This window comes from Haliotis rufescens, unplaced genomic scaffold (assembly GCF_023055435.1).
Source record: "Haliotis rufescens isolate VD_foot unplaced genomic scaffold, xgHalRufe1.0.p SCAF_8, whole genome shotgun sequence".
NCBI classification, from domain to species: domain Eukaryota; kingdom Metazoa; phylum Mollusca; class Gastropoda; order Lepetellida; family Haliotidae; genus Haliotis; species Haliotis rufescens.
This window is the reverse complement of record NW_025964372.1, coordinates 6,523,254-6,538,722: the sequence shown is the minus strand read 5'-3', so window position 1 is coordinate 6,538,722 and position 15,469 is coordinate 6,523,254. Positions and strand designations below refer to the sequence as shown.

Here is a 15,469-nt window from a genome sequence, read left to right as displayed (position 1 = left end):
CACTACTAGCCCCGAGTCTGTCCAGCCCTGATGGTCCAACATGATTACTAATCTAGGTTAATTGATACCAGCCCAATCACAAGTTCCTACGCTGGTAAACAGAGGCACACAAAAATATACCAGTTTCTACATTAGTTTCAGCTACAGCTCCCAGCAAAATAAACAGGCAATATAAGGACCAGTGATCTATTTTAGTCCTACCTACACTCCTACTGTTCTCAGTGTGTACAGCACTTTCTTCCAGAACATAGATAGGGCATTATCTATTACAAATTTTATGATGTGTACAATCACACAGGGCATTGTTTAAACCTCACAAATATCTATCACAAAAATCACCTATCTCACTCCACTTACTTGACACAGTTCATGATCATGGCCTGAAAGTGAACAAACAGTCATTAATTCTTGTGAGTCCCCAGTACATCTTGACATGGTCAGGAGGTTGTTTATTGTCAAGGGTCATGCAGTACCATGGGGCATCATTGTCCTGATGAAGGTGTTCCACATGGAGGCCCTGGCGTTAAATATTCATATCATCAAGGTCACTGACTCTCTTGCTGCTTTTGCTCAACAATATTCAGCCGTGTTTTGTGTTGTTTGTTTGTTGTTTAACACATCACTCAGCACTATTCCAGCTATATGACAGCGGTCTGTAAATAATCAAGTCTGGACCAGACAATCCAGTGATCGATACCATGAGCATCGATCACACAATTGGGATACGATGGCATGCATCAACCAAGTCTGCGAGCCTGACCACCGGATCCTGTTAGTCGCCTGTTATGACAAGCATGGGATGCTGAAGACCTATTTTAAACCAGATCTTCACAGGTTTATTCAGACATGTGATGTGATCTGACAGAGAACTGCTTTTACATCTTCAATATGCATACCTTGCATATAGTAACTAATAGGCCAAAAAGAAATGCGTGTGCTTCCTTCTTCAGCCCATCAACAACTGATTATATATTACTTGGTGGATGGGGTACAACAAAGCTGTGTTTTCAGACCATATCTTTTAGTTCTCAGATCAAAATTATAACCATATTATTAATACACCACTCTCATGTCCAGGGAAGGGCAGGATAAGAAGATAAAGATTTCCAGGAATGATCCCTAACCGATCCTTACACTCATTTGAACATGTCCAACTTGTTGCCATGGAAATAGAAAAAATAAAAAATCCTGATTGAAAAAAAAAGGCACCAGTTCAGCAATTGCCTGATGAGTAAACAAAATTTTATGAAGAAATATTGAACGGTTTATAAGCATGATAAGTTTTGCTCTGGAAAAAAACCCAAACCTCATTTGAACATAAATCCAACTTATTACCATGGAAACAATTTCATTTTCAAAATACCTTTCAAGCTAACAAAACAAGTTTAGTGCATGCCTGATATGTCATGAAGAAATATTGAAAGGTTTAGGAGCTCCAGAAACGGAAAGCGACAGATGGATAGAAAACTTTGTTTGGGTGGGGATAATTACTCCGATAAATGATTGGTGCACAAGTTAAAAAGTATAACTTTGATTTACAGACTTTAACCTTCCAGGAATGTGGTTGCACATAATTGGACTAGACTGACATTTAGTCCCAGTTATAAAGTTATCTTATTTATCTTATTTAAAAATATATATCGACCAAACAGAATTTTTTTTATTTAAATGGAGCCCAGAACAATGCTTAATTTCAGGCCAAGACCTGAGGTAATCTAGACTTGAGTTGGACTCCCTTCTTAATTAATTCTCTCGGGACTGGAAGACAGGCTATATTGGGACTATGACACATTTGCACAGGACCTTGGTAAACTTGATTACTGCATCATTATCACAGACATCTTAAGTGAAGCATAAGTGTAAGTGTAGGAATTGTCAGCCCTGACACAAACATTACTTCCCCCGCAATCAATCTTGAAACACTGAAAACCAATATCTCTAATCATGCTAATAGGGTGTCATGATCTTCATCTGGACTTTACACCTCATGTACAATACATCAAACTATGTATGCATTCATTGTCTTAGTTCTGTATTAATATTCATAATAAGGACTAGTAGGCTAAAACTGTTAGTTTCTAATGCTGGTCATGGATAGTTGACAGTAAAGAAGACTTCTGTCGTAAAAATGAAGATGATGCAGATGAAGTTCTCAGACGTTTACCAATGTGGTGAAGCCAATGAGCACAGGTATGGTGCTGACAAGCCTCGAGACATAATCGGGGCAACCCCCACCTCCACCCCACCCCCAAAACTGATTAGTTTCAAACAAATATTGACAAGCGTAAATCAATATTTAGGTCCCAAAAGTAACTTCTATTTGTATTCAATCATGAATACCAAGCAAACACTTATAATTGTGTTTATCAGAATCACTCGGCCTGATACTCCTCAACATGTAGCTGATCAAAAGTCAGTCCTTCGTTGTCATAACAAATCTGAAGCAATGAAACTTTCACTTGTGATGATAATGAGATATGACCCTGACATCGTCCAGCACTCTTTGAGTGCCTAGTGAGACTGGTATGGGGTGCCGGGCATGGGTGTAGGTGATGTGGAACACTTGTCAGTCTGTAAAACAACCAACTTTCACCACAGTGAGGTCACAGTCAACAAGTTACCTGCTTTATCCAACTAGATAGGTTTGCGACCTTTGCCACTAGTCTGAAGCCGGTGCCTAAGAGTGAAAAAAATTTGGCACAGACTGAAGAAGTGGAGCAAAATACTAATACCAAAATTCAAACATTCACGATGGCTGTCTGTAAATAATCGAGACTGGACCAGACAATCCAGTGATTGACATCAGGAGCATAGATCTACACGATTTGGACATGAACCTGACCACCCGATCTCGTTAGTCGCCTCTTACAACATGCATAGTTTCCTCTTACAGCAAGCATGGGTTGCTCAAGACCTAACCTAGATCTTCATAGGGAGCGTGAGGTGAGGTGAGGTGAGGTGAGGTGAGGTGAGGTGAGGTGATAGTGCTAGCTCACTGAGATACCATGCTGCTGTTTAACATGACCATCCCACTCAAATACAGCATACTCCGAGCCCACCAGTCCTTGTTTTATCCCTTTAATGCCAAGCACCAGGCAGGGTAACAACAAGTACCATGGCTTAACATCTTTGAATACTGCATGAAGGCCTAAGGCTACTAAAGCCCTTCTCAAAATGGAAGATAATACTGTTTGAAGTCTCACGGCTACTAAATCCCCACTCAAAAAGGAGGAGAATATGGTTGGAAGGCACCCAGCACTCAAAGCCCCTTCCAGGATAAAGAATGCTGGCATGAAGGTATACATATGAAGGGAGTCAGAAAAAACTCCTAAACCTTTGTCTGACACTGACACATGGAAAGAGGCGCAATAAGTCTGCCGTGTTCGGTTTACAGCAGCGTGTGTGGTAGGTGTCATAGCATTCAATGTTTAAAAAGTCAAGGTAACATGCCACCTACTTAATTAAACAGAAACATACGGTTTACCTACTAGTTTGTGTAGTACTGGGTGTAGGCCAAGGTACTCTATCTCAACAGAGGCCTGGCACTTGACTCATACAGTGATAAAGTAACTACACAGTTAAGTGTCACTTTCAATAAAAAAATTATCGACTTAAAGATTCAACAGACTAGAGGAAGAAGCACAATCCAAAAATGAAATTTGTCTGAATTAATTTTTATTTGCCCGCCTCTATCCTTCATGGCGTCAAAAAACAAAAAGGTGTTTCCAAAAAATAACAAAATTATTTAACATTCTACGGCCACTGCAAACAACTAATAAAGTTATCTTTGACGCATCTAATCTGGGCAAGGTAATCCAGTGATAAATATAATGAGCTATGATCCATGCCATATTTTCGTTTGCAAGTAAAATAATCCATGAAAACAGTGAGTGAACTAACATTCTCTGAGATTGTGTCTTTTTGTTGTAATTCTCCCATAAAGTATGTGGTGCAGCCAGTTTAAACTGTTGTGCAGTCAGTTATCAACTGCAGCCTGCACTAGGCATGCTAGGTGCAGTGGAGAACACAAAAATGAAATCGCACCCTACTGTCAGTAGAAAGAGGTTCAAATCAAGCTTGAAAAATGAAAACAAAATGAAAGTTTATTAATAAAATGAGTGAGTGAGTGAGTTGGGTTTAACGCCGCTTTTAACAGTATCACAGTTATATCGCGGCATGTCAGCTTAATGTGGGAGGAAAGCTCGAAGTGAAGCAGGTCTTAGACGTTTACCACTTTGGTAAAACCCACGAGCACGGATATAGTGCTGACAAACCTAGAAACATATTCGGGGCGAACCGGGATTTGAACCCACAATCATAGGCTTCTGGCCTGCCCAAGGGACACAACTCTGCACAGCGAATCGCAGCGCCTTAGACGATTGGGCCACCCGTGCCCCCTGATTTGAAAGTACCAGGTCCTCAAGGTGCAATTCATTGTGATTTATCACTGATGTAAGTTTGTCAATCGCATTAAACAAAACTGACTGATCTCTGATGAGCTACTTTCAAAACAAGCTGCAGTGAGTCCTGAAGACTCTCAGATGTCAAGGCTATCTGGAACCTGGTGGTGAGAGGGAGCTGCATGGACAGCTGACACTAGTCCTATAGTCCTTGCCAAACTGCCCAATAGTTAAGGTAACCTAAGGACTAGTAGAAATTGGCCCTTTATATGGGTTTTGCAATATGTTATCTTTATAAGGACTAGTGGGCTGTTAAGTTTTAGCTGCATTCCCTTAAAAACATAGGGCCGAAAGTAACTTCATCATGTCAAAATAATGAAAACACTTAGTAGAAGTTACCTTTTACAATCACTAAAGTATTGTGGACATGAACTAGATGAGCATAATTAACATATCAGCCTGTTGATGACTTTCTTTGTTGGCGGTGGTTTTAATATGTCAACAAATCATAAATAAAGTATCATGACAAAGATTTATATTACACTTTATCACAGTTTATGGTGTTTATCAACTTTCTAACACAGTCTGCAAGAAAGCTGTAAAATTAATAACATTTCCATCTCCACCCACCATCATATCCGTCGACGGTTAACATGATTAATGTCCACAGATCTCTTGAACAGTTTCTTTAATAAAGAGATAAATGTCTAAAGAATCCTGCCTTACACCTTAAAAAAACATCCATGAATATTTAATAATTCAAGGTATCTTTTGTAGCCTAACGAAGGCTAAATTTCACAATCAGAAGTCCCATGATTTGCAGAGGTAATCACGGTTATATACACACCCTGGTTACAAGGGTTAGCCAAGCTACTGCACAGAATAACTGATCTGTCAACACGGCCAACACAATCATCAGTGATCATGGACCCAGCAGATCAAAGGTCAATGGTTTCATAGTGTTGAATGTTGTCAGATGTATTACTGCTTAAAGGACCCATGAAGATCTGGGTTGGAGGCGAATAACGAGATCAGGTGGTCGGGCTCGCTGATGCATGTCATCGTATCCCAATAACATAGATCAGTGCTCATGATGTCATTCACTGAATTGTCTTGGCCAGACTTGATTACTTACAGACTGCTGTCATATAGCTGAAATATTGCTGAGTGCAATGTTAAACAACAAACAAACAAACGGCTTAAAGAAAATCAATCAGAACAGATAAGTTAACATCCCAACACTATACAAATGGAAACAGTCATAGCAAAACTATATTATTTTCAATTTTACTGTTGAACATGTAATATATAAGATATATAGCGAAGAAGGAAATCAAAGATAAAACATGGAGGGATTTTGGCATTTTGGCATTTTCTGCTTTGAAAACTATTTCCGTAAACTCATAAGCAGGGGTATGGTGCCGACAGACCAAAGATGATAGCAGTGCATCTGGGATTTTGAACCTATTACGAGTGGCACACGGAAATAGAGACAAATCTTGGCCCCTACAGCTATGAGTAAGCGAGTGTGTGGGTGAGTGAAGTTTTATGCCATTTTTAGCAAATCAGGACATTGGACACCAGATATAGGCTTCACACATCTTGCCCATGTGGGGAATCGAACCCAGGTCTTCAGCATTGTGAGCGACCGCTTTAACCACAGGGCTAAGCCAACACCAGTGCTCAATTTAAGGAACTTCATTTAATATGCACCAGGACCATGTTGACATGAAAACCTCGTTGCACCAGACAAAATAAATTGCATTCTTGTCCCATAAATTTATCACAGATGAAGGATTGAAGCATAAACTGCATAAATACATCTCAGATCTCTGATGACTGGGTCAAGATTTTACATACATTTTTCTGTAAAATGTAAAAGTACTAGCATATAACCTTGAGGTACCCGCAGTGTGATGACGTCAAGCCCATGAAAGAATGACACATAACAGTTACCAGGATTAATGATATAGTATGGCACAAAAAACTTAGAGGTCTTCACTGTGTTCAAAGATTGTTGTTGTGTAGAATGTAAATGTTAATGAGACATAAATTGAATTTTTCTAACACGCACTTGGTGCATGTAGAAATATATATTAGATTCCACTTTTCAATAACAGGCTGCACTGGAGCATGTTTTATATAGCAATTTGGCTACCTTTAACAGATTGAAAGAAAATTATTTTTTCCAGTCTTTAAAGTGCCTAGTGTTTTATATTAGGTTTCTCTCAATCATTTCACAACATGAAGTAAGGTCCCTACGACAGACAAGCACCTACAAGTTTGGTATCACATCTTTGATTTGTTGAGTTGAAGTATTATTGCCAGGCAAGGTCAGTGGGGATCTTTTAAGTCGTAAATGAGGCACTAGAGAACCAGAACCTTGGAAGGAACAAGCTTCATGGGGTGACACATAGGTGTTTGTAGAGTGCTTGAGCAACAGCATTCTTCAGGGCAGTTATCACAGCATAATACCATGAAGCTGCAGCTATTAGGGGGTTAATCCTAGTCTTAAGACCCAGAAGAAATAACATACTGCAGTAGTTCCATTTTAAGGAAAGATCCACACATCATAAAAGGGGTTCAAAATAGAATTTGGCATTGCACACAGTGTTTGAAAAATAATAAATTGCCAGGCTGCCATCAGAACCTACAGACTTTAGAAGAAGCAGGCCCAGACTAAATTCTTCAGGCCCTCAGTTAAAAAATGGCAGCTCATTGTGACAAATAAATCAACATAAAAATTTACAGCAGGCCATAATGACCCATACAAATTTGAAACTACAGGCCAACGCAAGATCTGCCACGGGCGTACAGGCAGGCGCTTATAACAAACACTGTTTGTACCTTATTTTGGACAATAGCTTCACCAACATATTCAGGTACATATTGATATGTGTATTTTTCAAATGTTTAGAGGGCATTTAGATTTGATCATCATTATCATGCCCAGTCAGCTTGACCATGTTAACAGGCATGAACTAATTGAATTCCAACACTCAATCATAGAATTGATCCGTAGAAAATATGCATAAACAAGTGGACACCCTGACTGCAATGTGGGTGGAGTGGGTAAAAATTGCTTAATGGGACAGCCAACAATATTCATCTGTATCACACGCTCCCGTAAGTGATTAGGTCTGGACCAGGCAAACCAGTGTCAGACAACATGAACAATGACCCCAAGGTCAAGGTCAAGGTCAAGGTCGATGACACTGACCCTATCAGCCAGGGCTTTGGGAAGGTAAATCTGCCACAGTTTAACCACATGGATATTGTAGGACAGTGTAAAATTGAGAGGACAGTGCTATATCAGTCTGTGACTTTATATTAGCCAAAAAATAGAGGCCAAAAACTTTTGGCACAGAATATGATATGATTTTGCTTGTTTGTTGTTTAACACCTCACTCAGAAATATTCCAGCAATATGATGGCAGTCTGTAAATAACTGAGTCTGGACCAGACAATTTAGTGATAGACATCAGGAGCAATTGGGAAATGATGACATGCATCAACCAAGTAGGTGAGCCTGACCACCCGATTATGTTAGTTGCCTCTTACCACAAGCATAGTTGCTTTTAACAGCAAGCATGGGTTGCTGTCGACCTATTCTACCCCGGATCTTCACGGGTCGACTGATATTTGTGACAGGCCAGAGATGTTCACCAATTCACTTCCCATGTGTTTTTCTGCAACATGTTGATAGAGGCAACCCAAAAAATTGAGGAGTATATAAAAACCAGAATCTTGTTTTTATTAAGTTCGAGGAATATGAAAGTTGATGGTGTCCTGAAGTTACAAAAAGTACAAAGCTACTGTTGAAATATATTCTGAACTTTCAATTATTTGTCCCATTGAGGACAGACCCGCACCTCTTTCGTGACATCGGGGCAGTCCATGGAGCCATCAGTCTGCCAGTTATCTCCCCATTGTTGAAGGTCACCAACTGACTTCTTGGGAGCCACACATGTCTGAACTAGACACTGCATCACAATCATTCAAATGTACATCTAATACTTATAATCTTGACACTGCGTTACTGTGTCTACAAATACTTCTTCACTTGAAAAAATGCAACTAATACGGATATACTTGAAACTGCATAATTATCAATGATATACTTGAAACTACCTGACTATCAATGATATTCTTGAAACTGCCTGATTATCAATGATATACCCTGTGTTTTCACAATTACTGTCACTGTTTGACACTGCATTTTGTTCGAACTGGAAAGCTACATACTGCATTTTCATTGAAAAGTTCAGGTCATCTAAATAAATTCAGCTGTGTAACAATTCTGCTCAGCTAAATGATATCAGACCAAGTAATCTAAAAAACAAAATCTGTAACTTAAGTTCTGATCATCCAGAAAACACAAGTTCTGGACACCCAATTAACACAAATTCTAAATTCTGGTCAGCTAATTAACACCTCTAGATAACACAAAGTTTGGTCAGCACAATAACACAAATTCTGGTCACGTAAATAACATGTGCTCTGCCCAGCCAATAGAGACACATTCTAGTCAGCAAATAACCTAATGTCCCTGATTAATGTGAAGGTTATGTGAGCACAACAATAGATGTGGGCTTGGGTGGTTGTAGGGAGAGTGCAGGGAGAGAGAGCTCCACCAGGTGTTGTGTTGAACATGTGTGAGTACGAGCTCTGCTACACCCTGCACACCAAACTACATACTTGGGCCGTTCTCACTCCAGGCAGGTGTACCATGATCGCCTACACAGCCACATACCAAGCAATGAAAAACCTTTTTACTTGTGTTTCACAGAAGAGCAGAATTAATATGAATAAACTATTTTCAGACTGACAGTTTCTGTTTGTTTGGAGAGAAGCCTACACTCTGTCATACAAATGTAAAAATATAAATTTATAAAGATAAAAAAGAAAAACATAATCCATGCAAGGACTGCATCACATTACCGGAATACTGCAATACCCTTTTCAAATGATACATTTTGCAACACTTTGTGTTTCAAAATATGGGTTGAAAATATATAACAAGTTCTCTCTTTTTTTTATCGTTTAACCTAAAATCTACACAAAATTGTCAAATATGAAATAAAATTGACCACCCGATCCCATTAGTTGCCTCTTTCAACAATCATAATTGCCAATTACAGAAAGCATGGGTTGCCAAAGACCTATTCTACCCCCGATCAAAATTGTCAAAATTGATTGACAAAGTGGAGGAAATGCATACCGTAATCGGCGTAATAAGCGCCCAGGACGCTCTCAAAATTAGAAAATGGGGGCTCTTATTAGAATATTATTTTGGTGAAAAAAACAGAGTTGAAAGATAAATTTTGTGGTTTACACTGACACCCTGAAATGTTTATATACGACGGATATATTTTTCCAGAATTTGATTGCCCATAATTAAGGGTGCATATAACACACAAGTACGTATTATACCCGAATAAATAAATCTTGTGTGCATTGATCAATTGGAAGGGGAGCTAATTGCGATTGTTCACCAGCCAATATATTAGCAAATATCACCGTGGGCGCTTATTACGTCGAATATGGTAAGTGACTTTTCTCTCACATTGTTATCTCCCCTGTATCCATGACTACAAAATGGCGGCGACTGACCATTCTGACCACATATATACTTTTTTTTTACATTGTAATATTGGCTTTAGTATGACGAAAATTGGATCTGCACGTATATTCAGTGTTGATCCCATAATATCACATTACGTATAGCTCAACAGATACCTGTATCTCCATATATTGCAATCCAAATGTTTGGCCAATACACAGCCCTAATGCATTAAATACTGAAAATCTAGTGGTCAGGCTTGCTGACTTAGTTGATGCATGTCATCTTATCCCAATTGTGATAGACCGCCATCATATAGTTGGAATATTGCTGAGTGCGGCGTTAAACAACAAACTAATTCTATGAATATCATATATTGCATCTTCTATATATGTTATGGCATACAACGCATGCACACACAAACACACTTTCATCAGTAATGGTGCTGAAATTGACGACTTGGACAGAAAATAACTGGAATACTTCATCTGAGAACTGGGTTTTAAGAGGACCATTGTGTCTCAGCTTCATCACACTGTTTACAAATTGACCACCTTACTACCAACAATGATCACATTCAGCATGTTCAGTTACCATCAGTTGTTCAAGATTGATTTTATCACTCTGAAAGACCTCACTTCCGCAATAGCATTACCTTCCAGTACCCAGGAAACAAGGGTGATGTTGTTTGATAACAACGACCCTCTGCCCTAGATATCTCCGAACATACACCACCGATATAGTATCTTAACCTTGAATCAAACAGCTCTTTATACCCCAGTCTTAGCTTGGAAAAAGAAGTCGATTTTCACACGGAAATCAGCAAGTGGATGGAAATACAGATATTAGGAGCTGCTTTTAATCAAAGAACAAATTTAGTGTATGAATAAAAAACTACAAAGTGCAAAAGTTATATAAATAAACTTGATCAAGTTGATAATTAGCTTGATAAGTTTGGGGAATTTACAGGGCATGTCTTGGTATTTTCAAAGGGTTAGAAAATCATGTTTATTTATCCTCAAACACAAAATGATTCGCTATAGAGTAAATGTCGTAGTCCACAAGGAAATGATACCAGCCCTTCCTACTTGTCTCGGGCTAGTGGACGTATGTATATTTCTAGCCTTGCTTTTCAGTCATTAACATCACTAAATTTGATCATAATAGTACTATTTGCATAACAAGATCATGGAATTAGTAATAATTTCAAGTACCACTTCGATAACATGTGCGTGAGTAGCATGTGAAATACCAACCCATTTGTACTTTGTATTCAACATTGAACATGGTGATTGAATGTTGTTTTCTGCAATAACCCAGTTATATCAGCGTGATGTGTAAATATATGAGTCTGGACTGGCCATATGGCTACAATAATCAAATCCAGGGTTCAAATCAAAAACATACTCTTGCATGTCTTATGGAGTCTGCCAGAAACTCCCACTCCACCTAACCTATCTCCCAGCATCACTGTCAATACATTTATGTCTGAACATATGGACAGTTCTTAGCTGAACGAACTTCAATACTTGATAAACCCAGATATTTAACATATCCCGAATTAATATTTATATCTTCCACCAGCTAAAGTATCACACAGGTTAAAGTTTGTTTGCTTATTGTAAAACCATGTTAACGCCGCATTTAGCAATATTACAGCCATATGATGGTGGTCTGTAAATAATCAAGTCTGGACCAGACAATCCATGGATTGATATCATGAGCATCAATCTACGCAATTGGGATACGATGACATGTATCAACAAAGTCAGTGAGCCAGACCACACTATCCCGTTAGTCGCCTCTTACAACAAGTATAGTCGCCTGTTTGGCAAGCATGGGCTGCTGAAGACCTATTCTAGCCCAGGTCGTCACAGGTCCATACAGGTTAAAGTGTCACACTGCAAAGTATCACACACGGGTCTAAGTGTCACACAACCTCAAGTGGGAGCGAATAGTTCAGAACATCACATCAGAAACTATACACTTACGATAAAAACAAAACAAAACAAAACAAGGGCAAAAGTGAGCGTGGCTCATTAATGCCCCCAACCCGCCTAGTGTGTCAGTAGTTTCAAATTAAATAGATAGGATAGGGCTAGGGTTTGAAAAATTCATAAAAAAATGGAAAATTAATAAAAACAATTTTTTTCTTTTGACTGCATCCCTCCATATGACACAGATTATATATACTAAGTTTGAGATGAATCCACTGAATAGTTTAAGAGAAATCGTGCGGACAAAGTCCCTAAAAGGTCGGGGGTATAATTATTTGCAACTGCCATGAATAAAGCTCTCAAGAGACTGTTTCACTAGTCTCTTTATTTATATGTACTGAGTATTATTGCTCAAGAAAGCAGTCATCATTTGAGATGTTACATGCCTTACTTTATGATCAGAAAAGATATTTTTGTGCACACTTTGATACTAGATACAAATTGTGGTGATACAAAGTGGTACTTACGTGAAGGGCGTAGTTATTTCTACACCTACATATATACATGCTCCCTGGTTGTAGTGTTGGTTGTCGCTAAACCTGACTCGCTGCTGAAACACACTCTGCTAGCTCTTGGCATTAAAACTGAAAAAACACCTCCCATTTTCCTGCATGTGATTTAACATGATTGTTCGTTCCTGCGTAACCGTAGCAACCAAGGACTAAGTTGCCACAAACAAAGAATATTTCAGGAACTCACAAAAAGCCTAAGTCCATGAATAAACAATAGCCCTATCACCTTACCTCGTCAAACAGCTCATAGTCAAACTGACTGGTGCCCTGCATACAGTCGAACATCATTCTGATATGAAGACGTACTTCCTTGTCAATCAATCACGAGAAATGTCACATCAGCAATGATGATGTCCATATCACTGCCATCTACATCCATCCATATATGACCAATTTTGAAAAGGTATTGAATGCAACTGATCAGTCAATCAGTGTTAAATAGTATTCAAATGTGATTAACACTCATTCAACAGTGTGGATTTAGATTTTCTTCAGATATATATTAAATGTCAACAGAAAGAAAGAATGCATTATGGTTCAAGAATCCGTGCACTCAACGCCTTGAATTCCCAAATGTCATTTGATAAAGACATACTTTCTACACACGACTGTATGATATAGCATTTATCCAATTAGTATTGATTTTAGGTAATCCACATCTTCGTCCAAATTCCTGATCACAAGAGGACAATCAATGACACAGACCCACACCATCAAGATGGCAGAAACTGTCAATCACTTTCAGCGTGAAGCGAAATTGACGATAAAATGTGAAATGGACAATGAAATGTACAATTCCACGGCTCCTGTGACTACATCTGCAGGAGATATCTGGCAGAATCTGGGTCAGAAATCCACAAGATGTGGACTGAGTCATCATCCTCCATGGCTAGAGAGGGCGGGAGGGAGGGGTCTCTCATTGCTGATGGACCCAGCTGACGGTGGTGCCGATTGCATGCTGATTACAAGGTGAAATAGATCATCTGTGTTTTTCTTGCGGCGATAGCTGGGAGATTAACACATCAATTAAAGCCGCGGCATCCTTATCTTCCTTCTGACACTAGGTAGCACTCAGTGGCAACAGACAGTTTTAATACTGCTGCTAAACATTAACCCTTGATGTTCGTGGAAGAGACAATTAATGTCAATGGACCAGCATTACCATGGAGAGCGTCAGCTTCTGAATGTTAATTTCACTCTGATGACTGTATTGCCGTTATTGATCATGCAAAGTGACCTGCCACGTTGTGATGGATTTCAAAATCAGATCAAGAAGAAAAGGCTTCAAAAAAATTAATGTTAATTTCCAACCTGCCAATTTCGCTAATGGTTAAGGCATGTGGGCAAATGGCTTTTCGCAGCAAACCATTACATTTGATTTGATTCCTTCAGCTTGCACAGAATATGCAATATTGCCCATTTATCAAAGAAATATCCTCATAAAATTTCTAAAAAGGAACTGAGATGAAATAATTTTCGGAGATGTTAACTGCACCAAAATGTCTGTACTTTAGCATCATGGCAAGCTGGTTGAACAACTAACATTAAGCAGAGAAACTACGTAGGATGACCAAACAAACAGGAACAACTAAAGCCTGGAGCCATATTACTGCATGTTTTTCATCTCCATTCTCAGCTTCAGGTATCTCAGGAAGCAGGACTACAGTTGAAAATAAAATAATAAAATAATTTTTCAATATAGCAATAATTTTTCATGATATAGGCTATCTGATGTATTTGATATTTGCAAAACTCTTTCACAATTTGAGATATCATGGTTTTTAAATTTGAACATTTTTCTCACGAACACCTGGTGTCATCACTGATCTTCAGTGATTCATGCATATAATGTTCACAGTGTTTTACCTTTCTGATGAAAGGAAACTGTTTTGGGGGATAAAAGAGACTGCTTGTTGGTTGGTTGATTTGTTGTTTAACGCTGCACTCAGCAATATGACGGCGGTCTGTTATTAATGGACCAGACAATCCAGTGATTAATATCATGAGCATCGATCCACGCAATTGAGATTGATGATATACATCAACCAAATCAGTGAGTCTGACCACCCGATCCCGTTAGTCGCCTCTTAAGACAAACACAGCAAGCATGGGTTGCTGAAGACCTATTCTACCCCGTGTCTTCATGGGTCTGAGACTGCTTGTTCTGTGGCATTGATGTCTTATATTTGCTCTATCAATGCAATGGGTGCTGTATCTGTAGGTCACAAGACGGAAAAAGCAGAGGGGTAACTATGATTACCAAATTGAAGAAATAGAACAGGTAGAGATACTTCCCTTCTTTATTACCTTTCCAATAAAAGAATAAACACTTATATTTTCAGGCAAATAAATAGATGGGTAAAATATAAAATAAATATTTTTAAGCAGAATGGTAAACTAGGACTGGTAGGAAATGAGAATCACTCAAGAAAATACAGAGAGTCTAACCATGGCTAACAGTAACCTTGAAACTGTTTGGGTGGAAGGTAGACTTTCCAACCACACATTGAAATGCTAGACAGCTGCGACAAGTCGCTTGCACAACACATAAACATGGCCTAGGTTTGCAACAACAATTCATTCACTATATGTGTGACAGGTGCACCAAATTATGTCAATTTTATCAATTCATCCATATATTTATCCCTTATTTACAAACGCAATAAAAATATTTGCATCAGGGATAGAATAAAAACAACATCCATTGAAAAACAACATTCTGTGAGTTGCCAAGTCAACAACACCATCATCATGACTTGTTTCGTACTCTCATATTTGAAAAACTTCACTTGTTCAAATTACCTTCATATTTCAAAACGCGATGACATGCATCAACCAAGTCAGCGAGCCTGACAACCAGGTCCCGTTAGTTGCTTCTTACGACAAACATAGTCGCCTTTCACGGCAAGCATGGGTTGCTGATGGGGGTGGGATGGGTAACTCAGGTACTTGGGTCGGGTGGGTCAGCACAACCCGGATAGGACCCGTCACGTGATA

The 15,469-nt window shown here is 38.9% G+C and overlaps 1 protein-coding gene across 3 annotated transcripts in view; it reads right to left on the bottom strand.

Annotated features, from left to right (window-relative positions):
* Nucleotides 1–15,469, bottom strand: part of LOC124148987 (serine/threonine-protein kinase N2-like) — an 89,068-nt gene that overhangs the window by 49,475 nt on the left and 24,124 nt on the right. Inside the window, exon 1 of one of the 3 annotated variants that reach the window (XM_046520309.2) lies at nucleotides 12,704–13,190. The exons of 1 other annotated variant lie outside the window; for it this stretch is intronic. In XM_046520309.2, the coding sequence (XP_046376265.1) occupies nucleotides 12,704–12,760 (57 nt within the window). In that variant the 5' untranslated portion in view covers nucleotides 12,761–13,190. Of the gene's footprint in view, nucleotides 1–12,427; nucleotides 12,518–12,703; nucleotides 13,191–15,469 lie in introns of those variants that run through there. One more of the 3 variants, XM_046520310.2, reaches the window with a different exon arrangement.